At 50.2% G+C, this 23,369-nt stretch overlaps 10 protein-coding genes and 1 non-coding gene across 11 annotated transcripts; 8 read left to right on the top strand and 3 right to left on the bottom strand.

Annotated features, from left to right (window-relative positions):
* Positions 1-489: 489 nt before the first annotated feature.
* EURHEDRAFT_412760 (uncharacterized protein) lies at positions 490-1,543 on the bottom strand. Its single transcript, XM_040781995.1, has one exon. It carries the CDS (start codon positions 1,138-1,140, stop codon positions 694-696), a length of 447 nt encoding a protein of 148 aa, XP_040638605.1. The 5' UTR covers positions 1,141-1,543; the 3' UTR covers positions 490-693.
* Positions 1,544-1,610: 67 nt separating this feature from the next.
* Positions 1,611-2,991, top strand: EURHEDRAFT_456814 (RNA-binding protein; the record flags this gene model as incomplete). The annotated part of the gene is made up of 4 exons (XM_040784381.1): positions 1,611-1,786; positions 1,842-1,946; positions 2,000-2,146; positions 2,211-2,991. The coding sequence occupies 4 exons, from the start codon at positions 1,611-1,613 to the stop codon at positions 2,989-2,991; spliced, it is 1,209 nt and encodes a 402-aa protein (XP_040638604.1).
* Positions 2,992-4,099: 1,108 nt separating this feature from the next.
* EURHEDRAFT_377916 (uncharacterized protein) lies at positions 4,100-5,864 on the top strand (the record flags this gene model as incomplete). The annotated part of the gene is made up of 6 exons (XM_040779013.1): positions 4,100-4,196; positions 4,258-4,504; positions 4,555-4,598; positions 4,654-4,665; positions 4,718-4,921; positions 4,969-5,864. 6 exons carry the CDS (start codon positions 4,100-4,102, stop codon positions 5,862-5,864), a joined length of 1,500 nt encoding a protein of 499 aa, XP_040638603.1.
* A 420-nt stretch (positions 5,865-6,284) lies between these two features.
* Positions 6,285-6,372, top strand: EURHEDRAFT_t86. Its single transcript has one exon. It is a non-coding gene; the product is annotated as a tRNA-Asp (tRNA).
* Positions 6,372-8,720, bottom strand: EURHEDRAFT_412758 (histidine phosphatase family protein). The gene is made up of 3 exons (XM_040781994.1): positions 7,703-8,720; positions 7,514-7,652; positions 6,372-7,444 (listed from the first exon to the last, which is right to left on the bottom strand). The coding sequence occupies exons 1-3, from the start codon at positions 8,319-8,321 to the stop codon at positions 6,580-6,582; spliced, it is 1,623 nt and encodes a 540-aa protein (XP_040638602.1). The 5' UTR covers positions 8,322-8,720; the 3' UTR covers positions 6,372-6,579.
* A 152-nt stretch (positions 8,721-8,872) lies between these two features.
* On the top strand, positions 8,873-11,724 carry EURHEDRAFT_412757 (uncharacterized protein). Its single transcript, XM_040781993.1, has 3 exons — positions 8,873-9,164; positions 9,226-10,748; positions 10,797-11,724. The coding sequence occupies exons 1-3, from the start codon at positions 9,003-9,005 to the stop codon at positions 11,605-11,607; spliced, it is 2,496 nt and encodes an 831-aa protein (XP_040638601.1). The 5' UTR covers positions 8,873-9,002; the 3' UTR covers positions 11,608-11,724.
* Positions 11,725-11,790: 66 nt separating this feature from the next.
* EURHEDRAFT_479514 (WD repeat WDR12/YTM1 family ribosome biogenesis protein) lies at positions 11,791-13,476 on the top strand. Its single transcript, XM_040785471.1, has 2 exons — positions 11,791-11,961; positions 12,020-13,476. Exons 1-2 carry the CDS (start codon positions 11,838-11,840, stop codon positions 13,357-13,359), a joined length of 1,464 nt encoding a protein of 487 aa, XP_040638600.1. The 5' UTR covers positions 11,791-11,837; the 3' UTR covers positions 13,360-13,476.
* Positions 13,473-14,189, bottom strand: EURHEDRAFT_412754 (mitochondrial 37S ribosomal protein uS13m). The gene is made up of 4 exons (XM_040781992.1): positions 14,136-14,189; positions 14,032-14,076; positions 13,710-13,976; positions 13,473-13,651 (listed from the first exon to the last, which is right to left on the bottom strand). The coding sequence occupies exons 1-4, from the start codon at positions 14,136-14,138 to the stop codon at positions 13,607-13,609; spliced, it is 360 nt and encodes a 119-aa protein (XP_040638599.1). The 5' UTR covers positions 14,139-14,189; the 3' UTR covers positions 13,473-13,606.
* Positions 14,190-14,314: 125 nt separating this feature from the next.
* EURHEDRAFT_412752 (peptidylprolyl isomerase) lies at positions 14,315-15,926 on the top strand. Its single transcript, XM_040781991.1, has 7 exons — positions 14,315-14,578; positions 14,642-14,719; positions 14,791-14,807; positions 14,860-14,963; positions 15,017-15,161; positions 15,213-15,370; positions 15,443-15,926. The coding sequence occupies exons 1-7, from the start codon at positions 14,468-14,470 to the stop codon at positions 15,628-15,630; spliced, it is 801 nt and encodes a 266-aa protein (XP_040638598.1). The 5' UTR covers positions 14,315-14,467; the 3' UTR covers positions 15,631-15,926.
* A 451-nt stretch (positions 15,927-16,377) lies between these two features.
* EURHEDRAFT_412750 (DEAD/DEAH box helicase) lies at positions 16,378-19,194 on the top strand. Its single transcript, XM_040781990.1, has 4 exons — positions 16,378-16,676; positions 16,833-17,017; positions 17,080-17,141; positions 17,214-19,194. The coding sequence occupies exons 2-4, from the start codon at positions 16,845-16,847 to the stop codon at positions 18,908-18,910; spliced, it is 1,932 nt and encodes a 643-aa protein (XP_040638597.1). The 5' UTR covers positions 16,378-16,676; positions 16,833-16,844; the 3' UTR covers positions 18,911-19,194.
* A 1,052-nt stretch (positions 19,195-20,246) lies between these two features.
* EURHEDRAFT_412748 (putative INO80 chromatin remodeling complex (Ies1)) lies at positions 20,247-23,359 on the top strand. The gene is made up of 4 exons (XM_040781989.1): positions 20,247-21,124; positions 21,172-21,711; positions 21,762-21,815; positions 21,868-23,359. Exons 1-4 carry the CDS (start codon positions 20,617-20,619, stop codon positions 23,091-23,093), a joined length of 2,328 nt encoding a protein of 775 aa, XP_040638596.1. The 5' UTR covers positions 20,247-20,616; the 3' UTR covers positions 23,094-23,359.
* The last annotated feature ends 10 nt before the right edge of the window (positions 23,360-23,369 follow it).

Here is a 23,369-nt window from a genome sequence, read left to right as displayed (position 1 = left end):
GTTGGTGCTGGTGCTGCTCGTCTTTCGCCGGTTGACACGAAGGCTGTCAATGATGTAATGCAGGTTCTTGGGGGTGTTAGCTTGCATTGACGTGGCTGAAAGGGAGGAGCATAATGACCAGTATTTCTTTGAGGTCAAAGGAGATTTCTTTACAGTGTTTTTTTCCCTTATTTTTTTTTTTTTTTTTTCAATCCCCTCCATTTGCTGAAGCATATCTGGAATTCTCTTTTTTTTTTTTTTCCTTTTACCCCTCCTCTCTCGTTCTCCTCTCTTCTCTCTCTCTCTTCTCTTTTTCCTCTCTCTTTCCTCCTCCTCTTTTCAATCTACTTTAAAATCTTTCCTTCTCTGGTCGGATCTTAACGGAGTCGGTTTGCGAATCGCCTTTTTCCTTTTTTCGTCTTTTTGTCGTTTTCTGTTTGTTCAGATCTCGTTTATTTCTACTCAGTCCATTGCGGGAGTTATCTTTGGCTTTCTCTCGTCTTAACGTCTTTGCGCCACGACAATTCCCCCTGTGATTCATTTTTATTTAGCAAGGTTGATTTGATCTTGTCTGGTAAGTTTGCTTTTTTTTTTTTTTTTGTTTTTCCCTGTTATCTTCGGTTGGGGATGGATGGCCGAGGCCTGGACAACGGACGGACATGACAGTCAAATCATTTCACGAGGAAGAAAAGCCCGACTCTCCCATTCTCCTTCCTAGACGGTCGTTCTACAACTGTGAGCGAGGCTCGTCTTATCGATCTGCGGTGATGAATGCTGCCTTGATACGTACGTGCGTGCGCCGGTGCTCTCTCGCTTTCTGCCTTGGCCACTTCTCCCACGCCATTTCTCGGGGTTTTCCCTTTGGTCGCCCAGCCAGCCCACCCACTTGGCTCTCCTCCCAAAATACCCGACCGCACACTTTCGACTCCACACTATCCACATTTTTTGAATAAATGAAATATCTTTTCGAGCATGCGACCTTGTTGTTACATGGCTTGGTGTCGGTCCTGGTGAATTACAAATCGGGTCGGCAGACTGGTTTGGGACGGTCGCAATCGGCGAAAATGGAGCGGATTTGAATGTATCCTTTTGACGAATGCGGGTTGTATTGCGGGTACCGGAAATGGAGAATCGCTCGACCTTTTTTTTTTTTTTCTTCATATCCTTGCCGACATATTGAGAGAACTTTTCGTCCGCATTACAACATTTAAATCGTCTCGTGCGACATTTCTAGTCGGATATTCCGGTCTTGGCAACGAGAGTACCGCTATCGCATACAATTCACTGCAGACATTCTTCACTCGCGATTTCTTGCATATAGGCAAAAGTTGGAAACTATCTCGCTTCTTTTGTCGGTGTCAGACAGCGGCAATTTGCGTTGCGCTACTGTAAAGTGCACTGTGCATTGCCTCCAGGCCTCGTCATCCAGCTTATCATCCATCGTCAGCGTTCCCGTGATCAGCTCCCCACTAACCGATTCTTCCCACAGAAAGAATACCCCTTCCTGTCCCTTACGGATTTCAACGAACGCACGCTCTCTCTTAACGACTCCCACGAAGTCCTATTTGCACGAGCCGTTTTCGGGTTAGAAAAGTTGTCGAATTTGATACACTTCTTTACCAAGCGCCAAAATGTCTTTCCAGAACTTCGATTCGTTCCAAAACCAGGCTGATGCCGCTGCTGCTGCCGCCCCCGCCCCCGCAGACGCTACTATGGCTGGTCAGGAAGCTGCCTTCCAGGGTCCTGCCGGTGATGCCACTGCGGCTGCTGTTCCCCAGCAGGGTGCCGATGGCAAGACCACTCTCTGGTACGTTTCAGATCTAGAGAATACATGGTTAGTGCAGGCGCTAATTGATGTCCAGGATGGGTGAGCTTGAGCCTTGGATCGATGAGAACTTCATCCGCAACCTGTGGTTCCAGATGGGTGAGCAGGTCAACGTCAAGATGATCCGCGACAAGTTCTCTGGGTGAGTTCCTTAGTTGCACCATGACCTCCTGAAGGCGATCCTAATGTTGGTAGTAGGAGCAACGCCGGCTACTGCTTCGTCGACTTCACTTCCGCCGCTGCTGCCGCCAAGGCCCTGTCTCTGAACGGCACTCCCATGCCCAACACCAACCGTGTGTTCAAGCTCAACTGGGCTACTGGTGGTGGCCTTGCTGACCGCAGGTAAGTCTAGACACATGCTGCCAGCGGTATTATCACAGCGCAGATGATTAACCTGGGTTTCTAGCCGTGACGACCGTGGTCCTGAGTACTCCATCTTCGTTGGTGACCTTGGTCCCGAGGTCAACGAATATGTTCTTGTCTCTCTCTTCCAGAGCCGCTTCCCCTCTTGCAAGTCCGCCAAGATCATGACCGACCCCATCAGCGGCATGTCCCGCGGATACGGTTTCGTTCGCTTCTCCGACGAGAACGACCAGCAGCGTGCTCTGAGCGAGATGCAGGGTGTCTACTGCGGTAACCGCCCCATGCGCATCTCGACCGCCACCCCCAAGAACAAGGGTCCTGGTATGATGCCCGGTGGTGGTGGTATGGGTATGCCCGGCCCTGCTGGCATGTACCCTCCCATGGGCGCTCCCCCCATGGGCTTCTACGGTGCCCCTCAGCCCATGAACCAATTCACCGACCCCAACAACACCACCGTCTTCGTTGGTGGTCTTTCCGGCTACGTCACTGAGGATGAGCTCCGTTCGTTCTTCCAGGGATTCGGTGAAATCACCTACGTCAAGATCCCTCCTGGCAAGGGCTGTGGTTTCGTCCAGTTCGTCCAGCGCCACGCTGCCGAGATGGCCATCAACCAGATGCAGGGTTACCCCATTGGCAACTCGCGGGTACGTCTCAGCTGGGGCCGTTCTCAGAACAACTCAGGTCCCGCTGGAAGCCCCTACCGTCCCGCTCCCCCACCGCCGCCGATGTACCCGTCCATGGGCATGCCGCCAGCTCACCAATACGGTGGTTTCGCGCCTATGAAGGTTGGTGGTCCTGAAGCCACTTGGCAGTCTCCTTTTTGAAAACAAATTTAACGAACCGTTCTTAGTAAAAACGACAACTAAATCAACAACATGATCAACAACAACAAAAGCGTTCTGTTTTTTGAAGGAGGCACTAACAGGAGTTCTGCGTCATTTCAATAATGGGTCTTTTGTGTTGTAACAAGCCTGCTATTTCTGCGAAAGTTCCCTTCCTATAGCTCCCTCTTCCGTGGGTGCCCTTTTCTCCTGTGCTACTTATCTCATTACATCTGAGCGCTTTGGTTTTGTCTTTTCCGTTTTCCTTTACCGTCTCCGTGAAGCAAGGTTGAGCTCGTCTAATAGCCCATCTGTTGTATTTCTTTTATCGTCGTTTACCCTTTTTCTATAACCCATCTGTCCCATGCTTTTTTATGTCCCTGTTATTTGCTCTTCCCTTTCGATGCCCCCAATTTCTTTTCGTTTCCTATCAAATATCATGCTTCCGGCCCTGGGTCTTCGTTCTACGTGTGATGGGATTGTTGATGCGCTTCGTTTTCCCTTATACTCCTTGGGCAGGCATTCTGCGAAAAGTTTCATATTCCCAATCTTTTCTCATGAAGCAGTCAAATTGAAGTCATGTTCGCTTTTTTTTTTTTTAAGGGATGCTATGTCATGCTTTTTACTAGACCAACGGCCTGTACAACATTTTCCTTTTCCTTTCTTCCGCTTGCTTTCAATTCAACTCATTCCATGGCGGAACTTGGAATGTCTTTTCTTTTATTACTCGGCCTTTAGTTACCTGGCAATTGTATTTTTTCGTCTGTAGATATTTTGGGGTTGATAGAACGGGTTGGCGGGATTCTATAGGCGCCGCCTACTTATACAAGAATGGCCCGTTTAGGAAAGGACCATGTTGGAGGGCAGCTTCCCTATTTCCTTCCCTATTCTCTTGCTCCCTCTAGCTTTTCTCTCGTCATTCGGGTCACTCTTCTGAATTCTCTTCATCCTCCGGTCACTGGCACCGTTTCTCTCATCTGTATACAGACGTGGATGTCGTTTTCTTACACTGTTATCGTCTTATCAGTTTCACTTCTCCAGACTTAGTTCCACATCTCATCTCGTTGTATTCTGAAGACAAACGATCGCGAGCTTCTACGAAACGCCCAGGATGCGATACGAAAACTGGGATGTCCTCCTCTTTCCGGGGGACTCCAAGACCCCGATCCAGGAGTTCAAGACGCAGTGCTCCGTGATCCAAGGCAGAGGTACGCATCTTCTTTTCGTCTCTGGTTTACCACCAGCTGACATACACTTGTTTTCTACCAGATTCGCCCTACCTCAACGATATGGGACCCGTTCTGGGCCCGCAGTCTTTCACGATGCCGCCAGGAACCCAGACCTTGCTTCCAGTCCTTGGTAGCTACGTCCCGAGTTTACAGGAGGGTGTCCCGTTCCGAGCATCTATTCATAACTGGGACCAGCCTGTACCCAGCCGGTTGATGGATAGCCTGATGCAGCCTGATGATGCGTTGTTGTATCATGCTCAGGTCTATATCGATGGGATTCCGGCTTCGTGAGTCGTTTCGGTCCTCGTTGCGAGACGTTGGTTCTGACGAGGAATAGGGGATGTGTCTTTGGTCAGAGGACTACCTGGCCTCATGTTATTGGTGAGTGTTGTTACATCCCTGGAGTAGGGATTGTGTTGCTAACGTTGTTGTCTAGACTTAAGCCCCAGTGCGTCAGTTCTTTTTCTGTTTATACGGTTCGATCCACTAACAGCATCCAGAAATCGACAAGAATGGTGACCAAGAACTCCTTCGCTTTCCGCCATTCCATGAAGAGATACTACAACAAAAGTTGTCGAGCGCGGCCGACTTTTTCGGTAAAATCGTCATTGTGATTGCAGAAGGCTTCGCTCGTCCTCATCGTTCTCCTCCAATCGAACGGGTCAGGGATGTCATCGCGTTCTCGTTTCAGCATGGCCCTTTGCGTAAGACTTCTTTGTCTTTTCGACTGTTCATAAACTGACCGGAACAGAAATCTTGGAACTTGCCAACATTGCCTGGCCGAATGCTTCCATGTGGATGCATGCGCAGCAACAACCTTTCCAATACAATTCGGGTCGCACCTCACTCAATGACCTGAAAGAATCAAAGGACGCTCATACCCACTCGCCGTCAAAATACCGCCGAGCAGCCGCACTTTCGGGCGCTCATGTTCAATCTCCGCCTCCTTTTTACGGCACTCTGTCGCCCAAGGCCTTCCAGTTGCCTTCGAACCAGTGGTCGTCCGACACTCCGCGGGAGGCCATATGGGTTCGCCAAGAGCCGCAAGCCGTGGGAGATCCCTTTGGGGATGCGTATATCATTGATCATCATCGAGGGCCAGGATCATCCCAGAGTGATATCACTATGCCTGACTACCAATCAAGCTCCAGCGGCGGCAGTCGCGCTACTTCCGGATATAGCGGCGTCAGCTACGAACACAGCAAGCAGCCTAGTATTGCTGGTATGCTTAACGAAGACCAATATAGCCGGGTTTTCCGGAATTTCACTCCGCCAAGGGAGTCGCTTTCCACCCCCAACTTTGCGCCTATTGGCTACAATCCCTCTACGGCAGGATTACGCCAGGTTCAAAGTGCAAGTCGTCAACTGCCATCAGTGATGAAGAACGTGTCACTGTCTGGAATCAGGGATATATCAGGACACAGCAATAAATCCCTCGCCACCGATCCCTTCCGGTCTGCTGCCGGATCAGAGGCTACAGAGCAGTTCTACGCCAGCCCTGAGGTACAGTCCAAAACCAAACAGTCAAGTTTGGTCCAGAGCGAGCAAGATAATTTCGAGACTCCCCGTAAGGGATGTGACAGAATTGAACAAACCCCGACGAAGACACCTTTGCATGCTAGTGCGAGTCTTGAATCCGTCCTGTGAGCGTGTCGGGCTATAGTGACGCATGTCTCGTTCTTCGTTGCTGATTGACGCACCGGACCCGATGATTGGGTTATACGACTCAACCTTGGTTTTATTTTTACGACGATCGCCTGTTTATGTTTTGTATTGTTGTGCACCATGATTGTACCCTCGTTTACGTGCACAATTTTTGAAGTTTTTGGACCTTCACATTGGCTGTTATATATATATATTGGCTGACGGTATACCACTCTCGTTATTACCATCCATAGTGACGCCTCAATCCATGACATTCATAATCTAGAATGCTTACAGTCAATGGTAAAACCCAATGATATGAGTATTGATATTAATTGGCTCAGAAGAATTACTCTGCAACGTAGGGCTGGGTATGCGAGGCATGCATTATAAAATTTAAAATTGAGTCGCTTAAGCAATAAGTCCTCGATGGTCTAGTGGTCATGATTTCCGCTTGTCAGTTTAGTAACTGCAAGCGCGGGAGACCTGGGTTCGATTCCCAGTCGGGGAGTTTATTTTTTCATTTTTTTAAGTATTTTTAAATACTTATCTTTTCTGGAGTATCTTTGGCAAGGTATTGTTCACTTTATTTCGCTTCCCTCTCCCTATAGAAACTACTGTACGTACCTATGTGACTATCACTCATTGGGTAACTTTGATAGTCCGTATCATCCGCTCTGTCTGAGGGCTTCGTACTGAACATATACGTGCCGCTGCTTCATTCAGGCTTCCCATCCCCAACCTGTCTCCCCCCAGCATCATGCTTTCCAAAACAAGCAAACTGATAATCTGCATCCCTCTTCAATCCCGGCACCGCAGCCACAAAGTCATTAACAGCACAGAACCCATTAACCCCCTTCTCACACCCCTTCAATCCATCAACCGGAACAGGCGCATTATTCAACATAAACCGGATATACTCCGTTGTATTCTTTCGTCCAGAAAAATCCGGGTTTGAGTACAGCACGGGATCCAAGTGTTTAATGGAATCCCGGGATGGACAACTCCAGACTTCTGTGGTTAGGCGTGCGCCGAAAGGTGTGAGATGGTTGAGGTTGAAAGTACGGTTTGAGGGGGCATGTGTTATGTTAGATGCTGGGAGGCCCGTAGGGCCGTATTTAAAGTACTCCAGTCCCAGGGCTGTGAGGACGGAGACGATGATGTCGTCGTGCGACATGTCCATGTATAATGGCTGGCCTAGCGGGAAAGTCTTTTCGTTGTTGTCATACGTGTAGTTAATACTGGTGTCGCTGGAAGTGATGAGTTTAGACTGTAATCGCGCTGCGAGTTCAAGGACGTAGCCAATCCCCTGTGCACGACCCGTCGACGCGCCGAACCCGTAATTTCCGTAGAACTGCAGGTCGAGGATGTACTCGTAGTCTTTCCATTCTTGTTCTGTGAAGAGCGTGCAGAAGGGGGAGGGGGAGGGATGGGTGCTGTAGGTTGCGTATTCGTAGGGACACATGTTGAGCATTGCGAGGATGTCGGAGGGGGTTAGGGGGAGGTCTTTCGGGAGGTAGCGGGATAGACGGGTTATGGCGGAGTGGGTTAGGGCGGGGAGGAAGGATTCTGCGGCTGTGTCTCTGTATACATGTATTGTTAATTATTGGATTAGGGATTTGGGTGTGTGAGGGTTTGGTTGGGGGAAGTACCCTTGGTAGCCTTCGCGAGAGTCACCGGGACAAGAATCGTATGAGGCGAGGGTGTTGTTGAACGGGTCGACTTCGGGGATGACGACGAGATCGTACTGCGAGTATGAGCTGTTGGCACCGGAGTTACCAAAGAAGCCGCCTAGAACTGTCAAAAACCCATCGATCCAGAGACACAGGAGTGAAGCTTACTCAACCACCACCTCGCACTCTCCAAAATCCTTGCCTGCGACGTAGTCCTAAACACCGGCTTCGCCCTCCTCGTCCCATTCCCGAAAAAATTCAACCCCTCACTCCATCCTGCAACCCCAGCCCCAGCCCGGTACAACAACCTTCCATACCTCCCCCACGCATCAGCCCCCGACGTCGCCTCCGTCGTAGCGCCACTACCCAGCAATTCATCCTCACCCATCTTATACTCCCAATCATTCAAGAATGCCAGCGGCCCATGCGCTAACGTCCTATGCGGATGCCGCGCAGTGTAGTTCTTGAGCTTCTGTGCGAACTTCTGCATGCCCAGGCCGTCGAGATCGTAGGGTGTTGGGTAGCGTTGCGCGTGGCGGTGGAGGATGTGCACTTGCTTGAGTTCGCAGCCTTGAGGGATGCCGTTTGGAACGTTGAAGCCGGGGCTATCGGCGTAGGGGCTTAGATTGCCCCAGCTTGTGGTGATGTCGAATTTGGATGCGTATGTTGCGCCGGTTGGTGCGGATGCGCCTGCTGAGGATGAGCTTGATGCAGCTGCGGCAGCGGGATCGAGCCCTATAAGGGCCGTGGCGAGGAGCGCCGCTGCAGGCGAATTTAGCAATTGCATTTTGACCACCAACTACTCCGTACTAAGTAGTAGAATTTCAAGATAAAGGAGCGAGCGTATCTTGAAGGCACAGGCACCCATGAGATATTTATCTCCAACCATGAGCTTAGCCTGTGCACTAGCACCAAGTCGTACTAGTCGGTGGGGCGTGCCTCATTAAGGAGCGCAAAGGAGCTGTAGTCAGCCTAGCAGTCTCGGGGGACTCCGACTTCGCTTATCGCTCTTTTTTTCTGCGGTAACATGGTTAGGGAAGGCTTTTCCGTTTGAGGAGTGATCAGCAGTCGGATATGAGGGTTGGTGAAAGCCGAAAGTGAGCTGTGAGTATGTTCAGAGTATGTACGAGAACCGAAGAGGCGGTTAGTACTTTCGTCCAGATAGCGAGTCAATTAGTCTAGACAAGGTACTTAATACTATGCTAGTTTTGTATGTATGCGTAGTTTTTGAGATTAGTACTGTATTTAGGCATGTCACAGTCACGTGACTATACGGGCTGCGGGCGGTGAGATCACGGGCATTGACGCTGTCCTTAACGATCGCAGCTGTGCTTTGGACTCGCCGTTAGAGAGGACCTAGCTATTACAGGCTAGATTCCGGCAGGTGACTGGAAGTATTGTTTCTCTGAACTTCATTGAGAGCTACGATATTCGGGCAACTAGAGGAGCTCCTTTGCGAATGATCACGATGACCACCAAGGCTCCGGAAGACGAAGTATGCCAGTCCGTGCTGGATTTTGTCGCAGAAGGCGCTTATCCAGAATCCGAAAAAGTTGTGGCGTCTGATCTTCCGGTGTCTGCTCTCTCGAAGGAATTGGTCTTGATATCGAAGGCCCGCGAGCAAGTCGAGGTGAGTGTCCTGTTGTTAGACTCCGCGATAGCCTTGCCGCATACTAAGGACTGTGGCATAGGCCGAAATAAGCACGCTGAGTCGCGAAAATGACTTCGACGCCGATGGTTGGATATCGCAAGCGAAACAGTTACACGAGGACATCGAACGGTCGAGACATACTGCGCGAGAGATTGTTTCGATGCACGAGAGTACGAGGCCCTTGGAATTGAAGGTCGTGGACGCCGCAGCGAAAGTAAACCTGATACAGACGGAAATTACATTCAACGAGGCCGTTACGATTACTCTGGAAGAAGTGGAGAGGCTGTGTCAGCAGCTTGAGGCTGGACGGGCGAGTCTGCACGAAGGCGGGATAATGGAGGCTATTGACATTCTGGAGGAAACTAAGGTGGATATCAATGCGGAAAGTCTATTTGCGGATGCGAATGTGAAGAACATCCTGTGGGAGAACGTTGCTGGGTTGAGGCAGGAGATTGCGGATTTCCTTCTTGCGCGGTGGAATGACCTGTTGTCGATTGATAGGGAACAGCACAAGTTGCTCATTGCAGGAGATGGGTATAGAGTTATGCTGGAGGAGACTATTGGCGCGCTGTCTCGACTGGATATGTTGGACACAGTCAACGACAAGCTCCAGAAGAACCTCCTTTCGGCAATTATCAACCCAATCTTGCTACCTAGCGTGCCTCTCCAAAGTCGTGCTGTTCGTTTTAATGCTTCTGGAATTACAGTCGAAACCGAGTCAACTACAGCCACTGTTTCTGAAGTGCTAGACCGCATCGCTCAGGTCCTGAGTTATTTGCAACAAAGCCTACCGACATCCATCTTGACACCGTTTTCCGACTACTTCGTTCCCAATCTCTCCTCAAGAATCATATCATCCTGGTTGTCGTCTGCGATACCTACAGAACTCTCAGGGTTAGGTGAATTCGAGAGTACACTGGACAGTGTGCTCAAATTCACCAAGTCCATAGAGACCTTGGGCTGGCACGGCCACGAAGAGCTTGTTTCGTGGGTGAACCAAGCTCCTCGCCTTTGGCTTACTACGAGACGAGTTGATTCCCTAGATCAAATTCGCAGAGTCCTTACAGCCGCTCGCGGAGCAACCAAAAAAGTTGAAAGAGTAGAAAAGCAGCAAGTCTCTCAAGCGGACGAAGCTCTTCTGGAAAATGGACCTTCTGATGACTGGGATGCTGGATGGGATGATGATAACGAGGAAGAAACCAATGGAAAGCCCGCATCACAGCCCGAAGATGAAGAGGATGTTAGTGCTTGGGGTCTCGATGATGACAAGGATGATGCATCGGAGACTAAGGCGGATGCTGCTGCACCCGAGACAGACGATGAGGACGATGCTGGAGATGCTTGGGGTTGGGGTGATGAGGAGGATGAAGCGCCTCAGGAGAAGCCTTTGCAACCCCCTGCAGCTGCCGCGGCGAAGCCTACCAACGGTCATGATTCGTCTGGCCAAGGTGCTTCGAGAGAGGTCACGTTGAGAGAGACGTACATGGTGACGGATATTCCTGATTCTATTGTTGATGTAGTGCTGCAGCAGATCACGGACTCGCAAACCATATCACAGCCTGCGTAAGTGACTCCCAGTCGCTGCTCTTAGATAGAAGCTAACAAAACTAGACACCATAACTCGCGCGTGGTCTCTTCCGGAGCGGCACTTCTTGCACTTCCTACCTTGATCCTCGCCATGTTCAAAGCCACTGCGTCGTCATTTTATGGCTTTAAACTAAACGCAGGACAGATGTACCTGTACAATGACAGCATGTATCTTGCAGAACGAATTCGCAAAATCGTCGAGGAACACCAACTCTCTAGATTGGCTACTGATATCGACGCGCTTGAGAAGTTCGGCAAGGCTGCCTATAGCAAGGAGATGCAGACCCAACGCACTATTGTTACGGACCTACTTGATGGTACACAGGGTTTCGGCCAGTGCTCGGAACAGCCATTCCTAGGCGAGTGTGAAAATGCAATCAGCGCAACAGTTGACAGAATCCGCGACGTCTACTTGGAATGGAGGCCGATATTGTCCCACTCTGCGCTTCTGCAGTCTATCGGATCTCTAGTCTCTACTGTCATCAACAAGATCATCATCGACATCGAAGACTTGGGTGATATCTCCGAACCACAGTCACAACGTCTTGTTTCGTTCTGCAACCAAGTTTCTCAACTGGAGGATATGTTTATTCCCGAAACCACGGATGGCGCGGAAGCTGTTCCTATGACGGCCGTCTATGTCCGGAATTGGCTTCGGTTCCAGTACCTAATCAACATCCTGGAGAGCTCTCTTGCTGATATCAAGTTCCTCTGGCTTGAGGGCGAGTTGCGTTTGGAGTTCTCGCCAGATGAGGTGGTTGATTTGATCAAGGCGCTTTTCGCTGAGTCTGACCATCGGCGAAAGGCGATTGCAGAGATTCGTCAGAATTCATAGGCATGCTCATTTGATTTCCTTATTGTATATAGTAGCATAAAAAATCGTTCAGTTTGTCAAGAAACTAGAATTGTAGATATATGATCTCCGACTTCTGCGCAAGTGGCCGCGTCGGACGCCGTATTTTTTTCTCACCAGCGCCGCTTGGTCCAGCCCGCAAAAGACATCGAATTTTTCTACATTTATTTTTTACACACTTACCTTAACCCAGACCTTTATTATATAACATAATGGACGTGGATCACGATTCCGCGACGGCTCAGGCTGCGCAGAGACAGGTTCGTGTGCAGCTTACGAGCAAGCAAGAAGATCTTGCTCTGCCAGAGAATACTGGACCGATTTTGGTTCCTACAGGTGAGAAACCAATGCTTCGCAAACCGATCAATACTAAGACTTGAAATTCGCTGAAAAGCACTGCGCCGCTATGCTCTGTCTACGCTGGTGAACAACCTTCTCCAAAACGACAAGCCGATCCCGTTCGAATTTTTGATCAATGGCACATTCCTCCGGACCTCGATCGATGAATACCTGACTGCCAATGGAATTTCCTCTGAAACGACTATCGAAATCGAATATGTCAGAGCGCTGATTCCTCCGCTGCACATTGCCTCGTTCGAACATGACGACTGGGTCAGCTCGACGGATGTGCTCTCTGTGACATCGATACCGGCCTCGTGGGCCTCAGCGACGATTCGTCCAGGCCAGGAACGAATCCTCTCTGGAAGCTACGATGGTCTGCTTCGTGTGTGGAATATGTCGTCGCAGATTGTTGCGACTTCGCCTTCGGTGACTGAGGGAGGTCACAGCGCTTCGATCAAGGCCGCCAAGTTCGTTTCGCCGAACCAGATCGTTTCTGCCGGTTTGGACCGGACGGTGCGATTCTGGAAGTATGCGGAGGAGGAAGGGGGCTTCTCGGGGACAATCTCGCCCCAGTTGGAGTTGTACGGACATAAGTCTGGCATTAACTCGCTGGCTGTGCATGCGCCATCGAGCCGTGTTCTGTCTGGTTCGTCGGATAACACCGTTGGATTCTGGTCGACCAAGAAGAACGATGCACCCGCCGCCCCGGAGAACCTGCTCCCATCTGCCGCTTCGCGGGGCTCAAAGAAGAGGAAGTTGAACTCGTCCGTGAGCACGCCCCAGCGCGGTCCTCTGTCCCTGATGTCTGGACACACGGCACCCGTGTCTGCCGCCATTTTCGATGCAAAGGACTCGACGGTTGGATACTCGACATCCTGGGACCACTCCCTACGCACTTGGGATCTGGTCACCTCTGCCCTCGTCGACACCCGCACCTTGTCCCACTCGCTTCTTTCTCTGGAACACCTCCCTGAAGTCCACCTTTTGGCTGCTGGTACATCTGCTCGCCATATCACTCTCATCGACCCCCGTGCATCTGCAACAACCATATCTGCTATGACTCTGCGCGGTCACACGAACGCCGTTGTCTCGCTTGCGCGCGACCCTCACAGCACCTACGGTCTCATCAGTGGAAGCCACGACGGCACATGCCGGATCTGGGATATCCGGTCTACAAAGACAGACAAGGATGGCGTTGTTGGGGAGAGTGTGTATTCGATCTCGCGGAAGAGTCTGGAAGAAGGTGGGAAATCGGACAGTAAGCGCGTCGGCGGTGAGGGTGTCAAAGTGTTTAGTACTTGCTGGGACCAAACGGTTGGCATTGTTAGTGGTGGCGAGGATAAGAGGATCCAGGTCAACCGGGGTGAGGGCGTTTTGTCGTCAGCAAAGTAAGAGTAGAGTTACACATACATATTTGGGTTTGGCGTTTTTTAATGGATAGAAAAGTTCGATCTGCATACAGAGTACGATTCCTTGTTCGTGAGTCCATGTTCGAGAGTAAGATTGAGTCTAATATATTTCATCCGATCCTCATATGACATTGAATATAGTACAATTCGAGCTCATAAAACAAAATACATAACGCCATCCATGCCCTCATAACGGGAACCAATCACCCAAGACACAGAACCCAACCAAATCAAAGCCTTCTCTCCATACGGTTAAGCTTAACAGCCGTTTTAATCTACCATAGTTAGCTCAATCCATCCTCCCAAATTCCAAACCCAAATGCAAAAACATACCTGTGTCCTCGTCCTCTGCCCCCGAACCGGCAGTCCCAACGCATGCCTCCGTCCGCGATAAGCACCCGTCTCCTTCAACCGCTTAATATCATCCAGATTCTGTCTGCGCAGGTCATTCTCGATCTTCATGTCGGAAAGCGCGGCCGTGATGTCCAGGACCTGCTTGTTGGCTAGCTCGCCGACTTTGCACGTCGGATTGATGTAGAAGCGAGAGAGGAGGCGCGAGGAGGTGTTGTGGCCGATGCCGAAGAAGGTTTCGAGGGATTTCTGTGCGCCTTTGTTAGTATGGGTGATGTCGTGGTGTGTGGTGGTGGGGGCTTGCCTTGACGAGGTTCCGCTCGGGGAAGTTGACGCCTAGGATGAAGACCTGTGGTTTTGTCAGTTTGGATTGGTCAATGGCAATGGCAATTGGGGTCAAGAACATACCATCTTGACGAGTATAGACGTGCTTTGCCGGTTTCTCCAAGCAGTTCAATTGAAGCGATGCGGTTGGATATCCGGAGCGGAAGAAAATCGCCAGTAACAATGTTTCTCCGCTGAGGATTTCCTGTTCGAGCGTGGAAGTGCAAATTGCAACTCCACGTAATATATCATTGTTACGCTCGGCACAGTTTTGCGTATATTTGGTAACAGAAATAGCAAAATACAAGCACACCCCTTCTCCGCAAATGCAAGCTGGCCTCCGAGTCTCGATTCCATCTTCTGCTCTCATCACCCATTGTTCTCTAATCTCTTGTCTTTAGAGCATCGAGGGCATCATGCAGTTCAGGAGTATTCTTTTCTCTTTCTTCCTCATCTTCGTGCTTGGAGTGGCCTTGGTCCACGGCGAGGAGGCCAAGCAGCCACGGGGACCTAAGGTCACCAGTAAAGTATGTTTTTTGGGTGCGTGGTGTATTATGTGAGGTTTTTTGCTGATTGTTATTATTTGATAGGTCTACTTTGATATCGAGCACGGTGACAAGCCATTGGGTCGCATTGTGCTTGGATTGTACGGCAAGACTGTTCCTAAGGTATGTGTTTACGGGTGTATACTGCATGTATTCTGAAGGTAGCATGAACTAATTTGTTCTTGTGATTATAGACCGCTGAGAACTTTCGGTACGATACTTTGAAATCAATTAATACCTGGCGATATACTGACACCATAAAGCGCTCTGGCTACCGGCGAGAAAGGCTTCGGCTATGAGGGTTCCTCTTTCCACCGTGTTATCAAGGACTTCATGATCCAGGGTGGTGACTTTACTCGTGGTGATGGTGAGTTACGAGTATACTCTGAAAAGGAAACACTGCAGATGCTAATTATGCAGGCACCGGCGGTAAGTCGATCTACGGTAACAAGTTCGAGGACGAGAACTTCAAGATAAGGCACACTAAGAAGGGCCTTTTGAGTATGGCCAACGCCGGCAAGAACACCAACGGTTCTCAGTTCTTCATCACTACCGCTATTACTGCGTACGTTTGAGCTCGTTATTGATAAAAGATCACAGTACTGACATGTTATAGGTGGTTGGATGGCCGTCACGTCGTCTTCGGTGAAGTCCTCGAGGGCTATGAGATCGTCGAGCAAATCGAGAATGTCCCCAAGGGCCGCGGTGACAGCCCGGCGGACAAGGTCAAGATTGCCAAGAGCGGAGAGCTCAAGGAGGAGAAGGAGACCCAAGGTAGCCATGAGGAACTGTAGACCCGAGCGGTCATATTGCGATTCTTGATATTACGGTGCTGATGGTTATGAGCCTCCGACGACGATAACAAAGACGAAGTAGTAAAAAAAATTTCCGACAAAGCATCACCAACTGAAGTTTCCTCTTATTTCTACCAACAATTGACGCTGCTGTTTGTGATGGTGGCCATTGTTGGGTTCTTGGTGTACCGCCGGAAGGGACGAGTGGCGGGGAAGATGAATGAGCGTACGGTGGTGTAGAGTTGTGTATGCGCTTTTGTACTCTTTATTGTGTTCATTATTGTATGTATGCGTGTCTAAATATATCAGAGTGCGTCATTACTCAGTGTTCAGATCGTATCTGCCCTGCATCTGTGCAGGAGCGGTCAGCAGTGGCAATGTTGGCACTACTGATAGGGCTACCAGTAGTACTCCGTAGACACGGCAACATTACAATAGAGAGTTGTAAATAGATATCTCCTATTAAGGGATATGAGATCTGTGTTTGGGCGATACATGACTTGTGCATTTTTTATTTTTTATTTTAGAGAACGGAGTATGAGGAATACATTCACTATGATGCCATTGTAGCCGCTGACAGAAGTATAAATGATAACCCAATGTCTGGGATAGTCAGAATCAAAAGAAATCTACTCTTTCCCATATTCATTAAAAATGGTCATATAAATCCGTCTATCTGTATCTACTCGATGTATCTGTAGAACGGACCACCGCCTGAGCGGACAGCAGATTTAGTAGATGACAGAGCAGTTTTCACCAGACGAAACAAATAATTTCAAATAGCAAAATGGACAGATAATAACACTCGTAGACACTGATAGATAGATACAAGAAAAAGAAAGGAATAGAATGGCGGCAAAAAGGGCTGTTTTCCACACTGTAAATCGGCGGCCGTCAAAGTCACGCTTTTTGCCTCTTTTTTTTTTCTTCACCCACAAAACTTTCACTTCTTCTCTTCCTCTTCTTCTTTTCAACTCTCCTCTCTATCTCTGCCATATCAAGAACACTTTTTGTTTTTGTTTTTTTCTTTTCTTTTTTATTTAAAAAGTTCCCTACGCCTTCTCTCCTTTTCCCTTTATCCTCTTTCCTCTTGTTCCTGTCTCTTCGGACTTTTTTTCTGTGTGCCAGATTTCAAAAAGTCCGCCTTCTGACTTCATCGCCACCGATTGAGCGACGAAGATTTCTTTGGATTTTCACATCTTTCTCTTTTTTGCCTACGGAAAGAAACTGATTCTGGACTTGTCTGGAATCCTTACAGCAAGAAACGCTTTTCGAACCCTAAGTTTGTACGTGCGCCAATCCAGTCCGCTTGAAAAAAAAAAAAAAAAAAAAAAAAAAAAAAAAAAAAAAAAAAAAAAAACCTTTCGTCGCTCTTCCGCACCTGCTACGTACCTTTCTTCCACCAAGGCGAACATTCACTGACTTGCTTTCCCACCGAACAGAAGTTTTGCAAAATGGCCGACGGCTTGAAAATGGGAAACCTTTCCCTCAACGAATCCCAGCATGCGCCTCAGCCCCCCAACACTGGGCGCGCTGCTTACATCCCTCCCCATCTTCGCCAGCGCAACACGGGTATGAACATGGATGGTGCTGCTCCTCCTCCGGGCCCCAGTTCCTTCTCTTCTAGGTACGATATATCTTGGTCCTTTGTCTGGAGAAATTTAGGATGATTTGGCTGACAATATGCAGAGGTGGCGGCCGTGGCGGCAACTGGGCTAATGCCAACGACTTCTCCCCGCGTGGTCCCAATGGTAACAACAGCTGGATCCCCCAGGAAGGCGCTCGTCGACCTTTTAACCCAGATGCTTACGGAAAGCCCGCAGGCGGTGGCTACGGCTCCAACTCCAACTCCGGAACCCAGGCCAGAGGATCCGGCGACGGCCAGTGGCGTGACGGCAAACACATCCCTGGTCCCCAGAACCCCCGTTTGGAACGCGAACTCTTCGGAATCCCCAACGACCCGGCCAAGCAGAACACCGGTATCAACTTCTCCAACTACGATGATATCCCCGTGGAAGCCTCCGGTACCAATGTCCCCGAGCCCGTTAACGCTTTCACCAACCCTCCCTTGGATGACCACCTCATTACCAACATCACGCTCGCCGGTTACGTGGTCCCTACCCCAGTCCAAAAGTACTCCGTCCCGATTGTTATGAACGGCCGTGATCTGATGGCATGTGCCCAGACCGGTTCCGGAAAGACTGGTGGTTTCCTCTTCCCCATCCTCTCTCAAGCTTACCAGAATGGTCCCTCAACCGCGCCCGCACAGGCGCCTGGCCAGTTTAGTTACGGCCGCCAGCGCAAGGCTTACCCCACCTCGCTCATCTTGGCTCCCACCCGTGAACTTGTGTCGCAGATCTTCGAAGAAGCGCGCAAGTTCGCCTACCGCTCGTGGGTCCGTCCCTGCGTCGTCTACGGTGGTGCCGACATTGGCTCTCAGCTCCGCCAGATCGAGCGTGGCTGTGACCTTCTCGTTGCTACCCCCGGTCGTCTGGTCGACCTCATCGAGCGTGGCCGTATCTCGCTGATGAACATCAAGTACCTGATTCTGGACGAGGCTGACCGCATGTTGGACATGGGTTTCGAACCCCAGATCCGTCGTATTGTCGAGGGTGAGGACATGCCGCGCGTCGATGAGCGCCAGACCCTGATGTTTTCGGCCACCTTCCCCCGCGACATCCAGATGCTGGCCCGCGACTTCCTCAAGGATTACATTTTCCTGTCTGTCGGTCGTGTGGGTTCTACCTCCGAGAACATCACCCAGCGTGTCGAGTACGTTGAGGACCACGACAAGCGTTCCGTGCTGCTCGACATCCTGCACACTCACGGCACCACCGGTCTCACCCTGATCTTCGTCGAGACTAAGCGTATGGCCGACACTCTGTCCGACTTCCTCCTTAACCAGCGTTTCCCGGCTACTGCCATTCACGGTGACCGTACCCAGCGTGAGCGTGAACGCGCTCTGGACATGTTCCGCTCTGGTCGCTGCCCTATCTTGGTTGCCACTGCCGTTGCGGCTCGTGGTCTCGATATCCCCAACGTCACCCACGTCGTTAACTACGATCTTCCCACCGACATCGATGACTACGTTCACCGTATCGGTCGTACCGGTCGTGCGGGTAACACCGGTATCGCTACTGCCTTCTTCAACCGCGGCAACCGTGGTGTCGTCCGTGACCTGATTGACCTCCTCAAAGAGGCTAACCAGGAGTTGCCCTCGTTCCTCGAGAGCATTGCTCGTGAGGGCAGTGGTTTCGGCGGTCGTGGCGGCGGACGTGGTGGTCGTGGTCGTGGTGCCAACGCTACCCGTGACATGCGTCGCACTATGGGCGGCGGCTTCAATGCTGCCCCTAGCTACGGCGGCAGCGGTAGCGGCTTCGGATCTGGCAGCTACGGCGGCAGCGGCGGTGGCTTTGGCGGTGGTGGCTACGGTGGTGCTGGTGGTGCTCCGTCTTATGGCGGCTACGGTGGTGGCTACGGCAACCCGTCTGGCTCCACCGGTCCCTCTTCCTGGTGGTAAAGGGAAATCAGCGGTTGTGGTCTCTGACGAGGCGGTCAGGTCTGATTGGCTATCATATCTCTATTTTTATTTTGTTGCCTTTCATTGACGGTTACGATCAGAACGAGTCCTGAGTTTCTGGTTTTTATGATTTTCATTTTCTTCTTCACTTTCATCTCAGGAACGGCTTTGTCATGACTGCCACGACTATTTTTCTTTATTGTCATTTTTCTTTTCTTTTCTTTTTTTTTAAGAATCTGCGCCGGTGTTTATTATCGCTCAGCATCTCGCAAGCCCGTCGTCTGTCTTTCTGTCTTCATTTTTTCCCTTTCATTGTACCTTTTTTTTTTTTTTTTTGCGTGGTTTAGACATGGACACTCGATGCAGTCCGATATCTCCATTTTACGCTTTTGCTCCTGGTTATGTGAGCATCTTGGTCGGTATTGCATGAAAAAAAAACATCACATAGATTGCGTTGATATTTTTTCCTGCTACGACCGGTTTTCACCCCCCAGATACCCAAACTTTTTTTATTCGTCTTTCTCAGGCGTTCATATGGAGATAACGCGCTTGAATAATTGCGTGCCGAGCGGAAGGTTGCCGGCTTTTCCTTTTTTTTATGAAAAGAAAAGTGCTTTTTTTGTTTCTTCGTTTCGTTCGGTTGCGCTGCATCGGACCGTGTCTTCTTTTACTACAGCTGCAGTTCTCGATTATTTAATGGCGGGCTCTTTTTACTACCTCAAAAATACTAGTTTCTTCTATGATCTTTCCTTTCCTTGCATGTTTTGTGCGTTCTTATTCTGAAAGAGAAAGAAAAGAAGATGCCGCTGTCTGTTTTAGGGCTCTGTGTGTTTGTTCTCTGCCCCAGTCAGAGTGAGCAAACCGATTGCCGGTATAGAAGGAATACATTGCATTGCACATGACGTTGGCGGGAGCCGCGGTGTGCACACGATATTCTCCGGGGCATTTTTCAGTCGTCTTATTTTGTTTTGTGTTTTCTCAAATCCATGGAGAATGATGCTGCTTTCGCCGTTTGCGAGATGCCGGAGATGGCACTGGAATGTGTATGCTTCTTCTCTTAGGACAGATGATTCTGAGTATTTGAATCACAATGAGCATTTTCTTTATGACGTTTCCCATGATTTCTTTCATAAGATTTTGAAGTAAACAATGCTCGTCTGAGTCGAGCTGGATGGGGTTCCATGTAGCCGAGTCCGTACGGTTGTATACGAGTAGCATTTCGAATAATGTTCTTTAGAATTTCCGAGCAGTGAGAGTGTTCAGATCGACTTAGTTTTATATACAAAATTGTATGAAAAGTATTATCTATCATTATACATACCAGAGTGAGGTCTACCGCCGGGATCTGTATACTCGGCGGCCGCCGAAAAAAAGATCAGATCCAAATCTCGACCTCCCTTTTTCTTTCCAGCTGGAAGAATTTTCAACCTTCTTTCTTTATCTTCTCCTTCTCTCTCCCCTCGCACGATCTTCAATCCGATTCTTTCTTTCCATCCTCTTTTCTTTTCAGTTCTGCATTTGTCCGTTTTGTTATTCTTCTGCTATACAACTGACTTCGCTACTTTGAGCTCCATTACACCATCTATCCAAGAAGCACTCGCGGCCAGTCTGACGGACGCCCTCAGGGGGGCCACCAGCCATTCGACACGCCCAACGAACCCTCTTTGTTCAACGGTGTACAAATCCTCCGAAAAAGAACCGCTATAATGGCCGAAGTCGACACCAGTGCCATCGCAGACGAGTCCTTCGCGCACTCCGAAGTCCCCGAAGACCAACCCACACCACACCCCAACATCAACGGCATAACCACTACCTCTAATAATAACACTAATAATGATAATCCCGCCGCAACCCCCTCCACAGCCAATGTCACGGTCGGCACAAGACGCCAGGCCAACGGCACCATCGGCTCCGTCTACTCGGGCAACAAGATCAAGCATCTCAAGAAGGAAGATGGCATTCCGCTGTGGCGCAAGGATATCCAGTACCAGTTCTTGAAGCTGGTGTTTGAGGATCGGACGAAGGTGTTTACGCGGCAGTCGGATGGGCAGAAGGGGATGGATTTTGCGGATATTTATATGGATGCTATGGCGAGGAGCAGCAAGACGAGCAAGATTCTGAAGGATAAGTTGCAGAATGATAAGCCGGCTGCTATTAGTATGGCTATGGTTTGTTTGTTGGTGAATTTTGGGAGGATGAATACTACGCTGAATTGTACGTCCGATCTTTTATCGTTGACGTTTGTCTACTAACTGGCGCAGTCTTCCCTGAAATGCGTGCCCAGCTGAGAACCTACCACTCCATCCCTTCGTTACAGGCGCATCAAGACCCCCATGCCTACAAGCAGCTCCAAGATGCTCCGCGTCTTAAATCGATCCTCAAAGGCGCGTCGGAGGACTTCGACCAACCGAATACTCTCGAAAAGATCAAGCGCCATGCCGTCCCGCGCACCAACCCCGTCAACCTCATCTTCGTCCTAGCCCAATACGCCCCCAAAGTCTCCGAATTGCACTTCTTCCCACCGCGCGACTTCTTTGACCTCGTTATGCGATCGACGCTGAGCAGCGCCAGTCGTGCGAGGGCCTTTCTGTGGTTGATGTGGTGGTATCTCGAGAGCGACTTTAGCGCCGAGGCGGCATCGAATAACCCGTTTGGGGCTGGACAAAATGGTGAGGGGGCTGACGGATTGCCGATTAAGGTGCCGAATTTCGAGAGCCTTACAGAGGAGCAGGCGAACGAGGAGAATATTGATACGGCGGAGGAGTTGGAGTTTGGGGAGGTTAAACGGTTGGAGCGGAAGCGTGAGTTTTCGTTTCATCCAATTCTGTGATTGGTGGTTGACATGTCATAGGTATTCTGGAAGAAGACGAGCCATTGCCTCGTGTCAACAAGCGCTCAAAGAAGGGTAAGCTCACTTCATTGTCCTTTCGTTGCGTCCTTGCTAACCCTACGTGCAGATGTCTACGATGACGACCAGGCTTCTGGAGTGGGTCGTTCCGGCGTTTCGACTCCATTGCACCCATCCGCTAGACACGACGAAGAGGACGACCTTACACCTGGGCAATTCGCGCAATCGCGGTCGAAACGACCCAAACGAGAGGTCTCGCCCAACCGTTCAGTTGGCCAACAGCGTCTGATTCTCAAAACGAAGGGGGAGCAGACCCCCGATGCTTCATCCCCAGCTCCATCTGGTTCCAACCCAGTGGTTAGCCGGTTCGTAAATGAACCAGCCGGACCCCAACCATCATCGTCCCGCCGCCCCCGACCCTTAACACAACACCAAATCGCTGTCGAGCAAAACCGTCGCGAGCGCATCGGATATCTGCTCTCTAAGCGCAAGGACGAAGCCCACAAAAAGCTTCGCGTCCAACGTGAAAGCGAAATCCCTCTAGCCCGCTCCGCACGTCTCATCACCGGCCTCCCAGACGGTTACGACAGCGACGACTCCCGCGCCTGGGGCCCAGGCGGTATTATTTTCAACCCCTGGCGTCGGGAAGACTACGGCGAATGTCCCAACTTTTACCTCTCCGCGATCCGGAAAGCCACCCGACGCCTTGACAGATGGGACTACGACAACGCTAACGGCCCCAAGCGGGACCGAAAGAAGGAGCGAGAAGAGCGCCAACGCGCGAAACAGAAAGCCATCGAATTCGACAACGCCCTCTCACATAGTAAATACCTCACAGCGCAAAAACGCGCCCGTGCAACCCGCGAAGCAAGAAAGAAGGCAGCTTCAGAAGCAGCGGACAAGATTATGGCGTCCCATGGCGCGGCCGGAGCTGGTGTTACGGCCGAAGGCCAGGTTGATTCCACGCCGACTACAACGCCCGCGGCTTCCCATTCCAAGGGCACCAAAGCCCGCACTACAGCCGCGAAACCCACTTCTGCACCATTAGCGGAAGATGCCATGGACGAAACGCTGGACGATATCGACCGCGAACTCCTTGGCGAGGACCAGACGGCGGAGGCTGGGATGGATGAGAGTTTTGTAGGTGATGTTGATGGGGCGTTGTCGTCTGATGTTGATGCGGATGAGGAGGATCTTGACGAGGTTGAGGGCGATGTTGAGGGTGATGATCATTCGTTGGCTTCTGATGGCGAAGGTGACGATGCTCGTAATGGAGATTTAGGAAGTGAGGCTTCATCTGCTGTTGGTGAGCCAGCACCAGCAGGGCCGGTTTGAGTAGCCTTTATCTGGTTCACTGTTTACTCTCATTTTATTTCCGATTTCTTTCCAATATTCTGCTTAATTGATGTATTACTCTACCATTTGTTGTATTGCTGGTTTTGGGTGATTTGGGTTGCAATTGAGTGAATGTATATCTATGTCTAGATGGTGAGGATGCAACGGTTGCCATAACTTGGTACTCTATACCTCATAACACGGTCATCCGAGTTTCCTATTCGGCATTTCTACTACGACGTCACCTTTGGCTAGATTCTACTATAGCATATTCCT

Source organism: Aspergillus ruber, assembly GCF_000600275.1.
Source record: "Aspergillus ruber CBS 135680 unplaced genomic scaffold scaffold00014, whole genome shotgun sequence".
Lineage (NCBI taxonomy): Eukaryota > Fungi > Ascomycota > Eurotiomycetes > Eurotiales > Aspergillaceae > Aspergillus > Aspergillus ruber.
The sequence above is the reverse complement of the archived record's forward strand: the minus strand, read 5'-3'. Positions and strand labels throughout refer to the sequence as shown.

What these genes read in the sequence shown, in the direction of transcription:
- EURHEDRAFT_412760 (XM_040781995.1), bottom strand. Translation starts at nt 1,140, where the DNA reads ATGAAGAAAAAAAAAAAAAAGGTCGAGCGATTCTCCATTTCCGGTACC.
- EURHEDRAFT_412758 (XM_040781994.1), bottom strand. Translation starts at nt 8,321, where the DNA reads ATGCAATTGCTAAATTCGCCTGCAGCGGCGCTCCTCGCCACGGCCCTT. An exon ending in GAGTGCGAGGTGGTGGTTGA is followed by an intron (nt 7,653 to 7,702) that starts GTAAGCTTCACT and finishes TGACAGTTCTAG; the next exon opens with GCGGCTTCTTTGGTAACTCC. An exon ending in TCTCGCGAAGGCTACCAAGG is followed by an intron (nt 7,445 to 7,513) that starts GTACTTCCCCCA and finishes ACATGTATACAG; the next exon opens with AGACACAGCCGCAGAATCCT.
- EURHEDRAFT_412757 (XM_040781993.1), top strand. Translation starts at nt 9,003, where the DNA reads ATGACCACCAAGGCTCCGGAAGACGAAGTATGCCAGTCCGTGCTGGAT. An exon ending in AGGCCCGCGAGCAAGTCGAG is followed by an intron (nt 9,165 to 9,225) that starts GTGAGTGTCCTG and finishes ACTGTGGCATAG; the next exon opens with GCCGAAATAAGCACGCTGAG. An exon ending in CAAACCATATCACAGCCTGC is followed by an intron (nt 10,749 to 10,796) that starts GTAAGTGACTCC and finishes TAACAAAACTAG; the next exon opens with ACACCATAACTCGCGCGTGG.
- EURHEDRAFT_479514 (XM_040785471.1), top strand. Translation starts at nt 11,838, where the DNA reads ATGGACGTGGATCACGATTCCGCGACGGCTCAGGCTGCGCAGAGACAG. An exon ending in ACCGATTTTGGTTCCTACAG is followed by an intron (nt 11,962 to 12,019) that starts GTGAGAAACCAA and finishes TTCGCTGAAAAG; the next exon opens with CACTGCGCCGCTATGCTCTG.
- EURHEDRAFT_412754 (XM_040781992.1), bottom strand. An exon ending in CCGAGCGGAACCTCGTCAAG is followed by an intron (nt 13,977 to 14,031) that starts GCAAGCCCCCAC and finishes AAAGGCGCACAG; the next exon opens with AAATCCCTCGAAACCTTCTT. An exon ending in GGCAGAGGACGAGGACACAG is followed by an intron (nt 13,652 to 13,709) that starts GTATGTTTTTGC and finishes TAACTATGGTAG; the next exon opens with ATTAAAACGGCTGTTAAGCT.
- EURHEDRAFT_412752 (XM_040781991.1), top strand. Translation starts at nt 14,468, where the DNA reads ATGCAGTTCAGGAGTATTCTTTTCTCTTTCTTCCTCATCTTCGTGCTT. An exon ending in TGACTTTACTCGTGGTGATG is followed by an intron (nt 14,964 to 15,016) that starts GTGAGTTACGAG and finishes CTAATTATGCAG; the next exon opens with GCACCGGCGGTAAGTCGATC. An exon ending in GGAGGAGAAGGAGACCCAAG is followed by an intron (nt 15,371 to 15,442) that starts GTAGCCATGAGG and finishes GATGGTTATGAG; the next exon opens with CCTCCGACGACGATAACAAA.
- EURHEDRAFT_412750 (XM_040781990.1), top strand. Translation starts at nt 16,845, where the DNA reads ATGGCCGACGGCTTGAAAATGGGAAACCTTTCCCTCAACGAATCCCAG. An exon ending in CCCAGTTCCTTCTCTTCTAG is followed by an intron (nt 17,018 to 17,079) that starts GTACGATATATC and finishes GACAATATGCAG; the next exon opens with AGGTGGCGGCCGTGGCGGCA. An exon ending in CTCCCCGCGTGGTCCCAATG is followed by an intron (nt 17,142 to 17,213) that starts GTAACAACAGCT and finishes GAAAGCCCGCAG; the next exon opens with GCGGTGGCTACGGCTCCAAC.
- EURHEDRAFT_412748 (XM_040781989.1), top strand. Translation starts at nt 20,617, where the DNA reads ATGGCCGAAGTCGACACCAGTGCCATCGCAGACGAGTCCTTCGCGCAC. An exon ending in TAAACGGTTGGAGCGGAAGC is followed by an intron (nt 21,712 to 21,761) that starts GTGAGTTTTCGT and finishes GACATGTCATAG; the next exon opens with GTATTCTGGAAGAAGACGAG. An exon ending in CAACAAGCGCTCAAAGAAGG is followed by an intron (nt 21,816 to 21,867) that starts GTAAGCTCACTT and finishes CCCTACGTGCAG; the next exon opens with ATGTCTACGATGACGACCAG.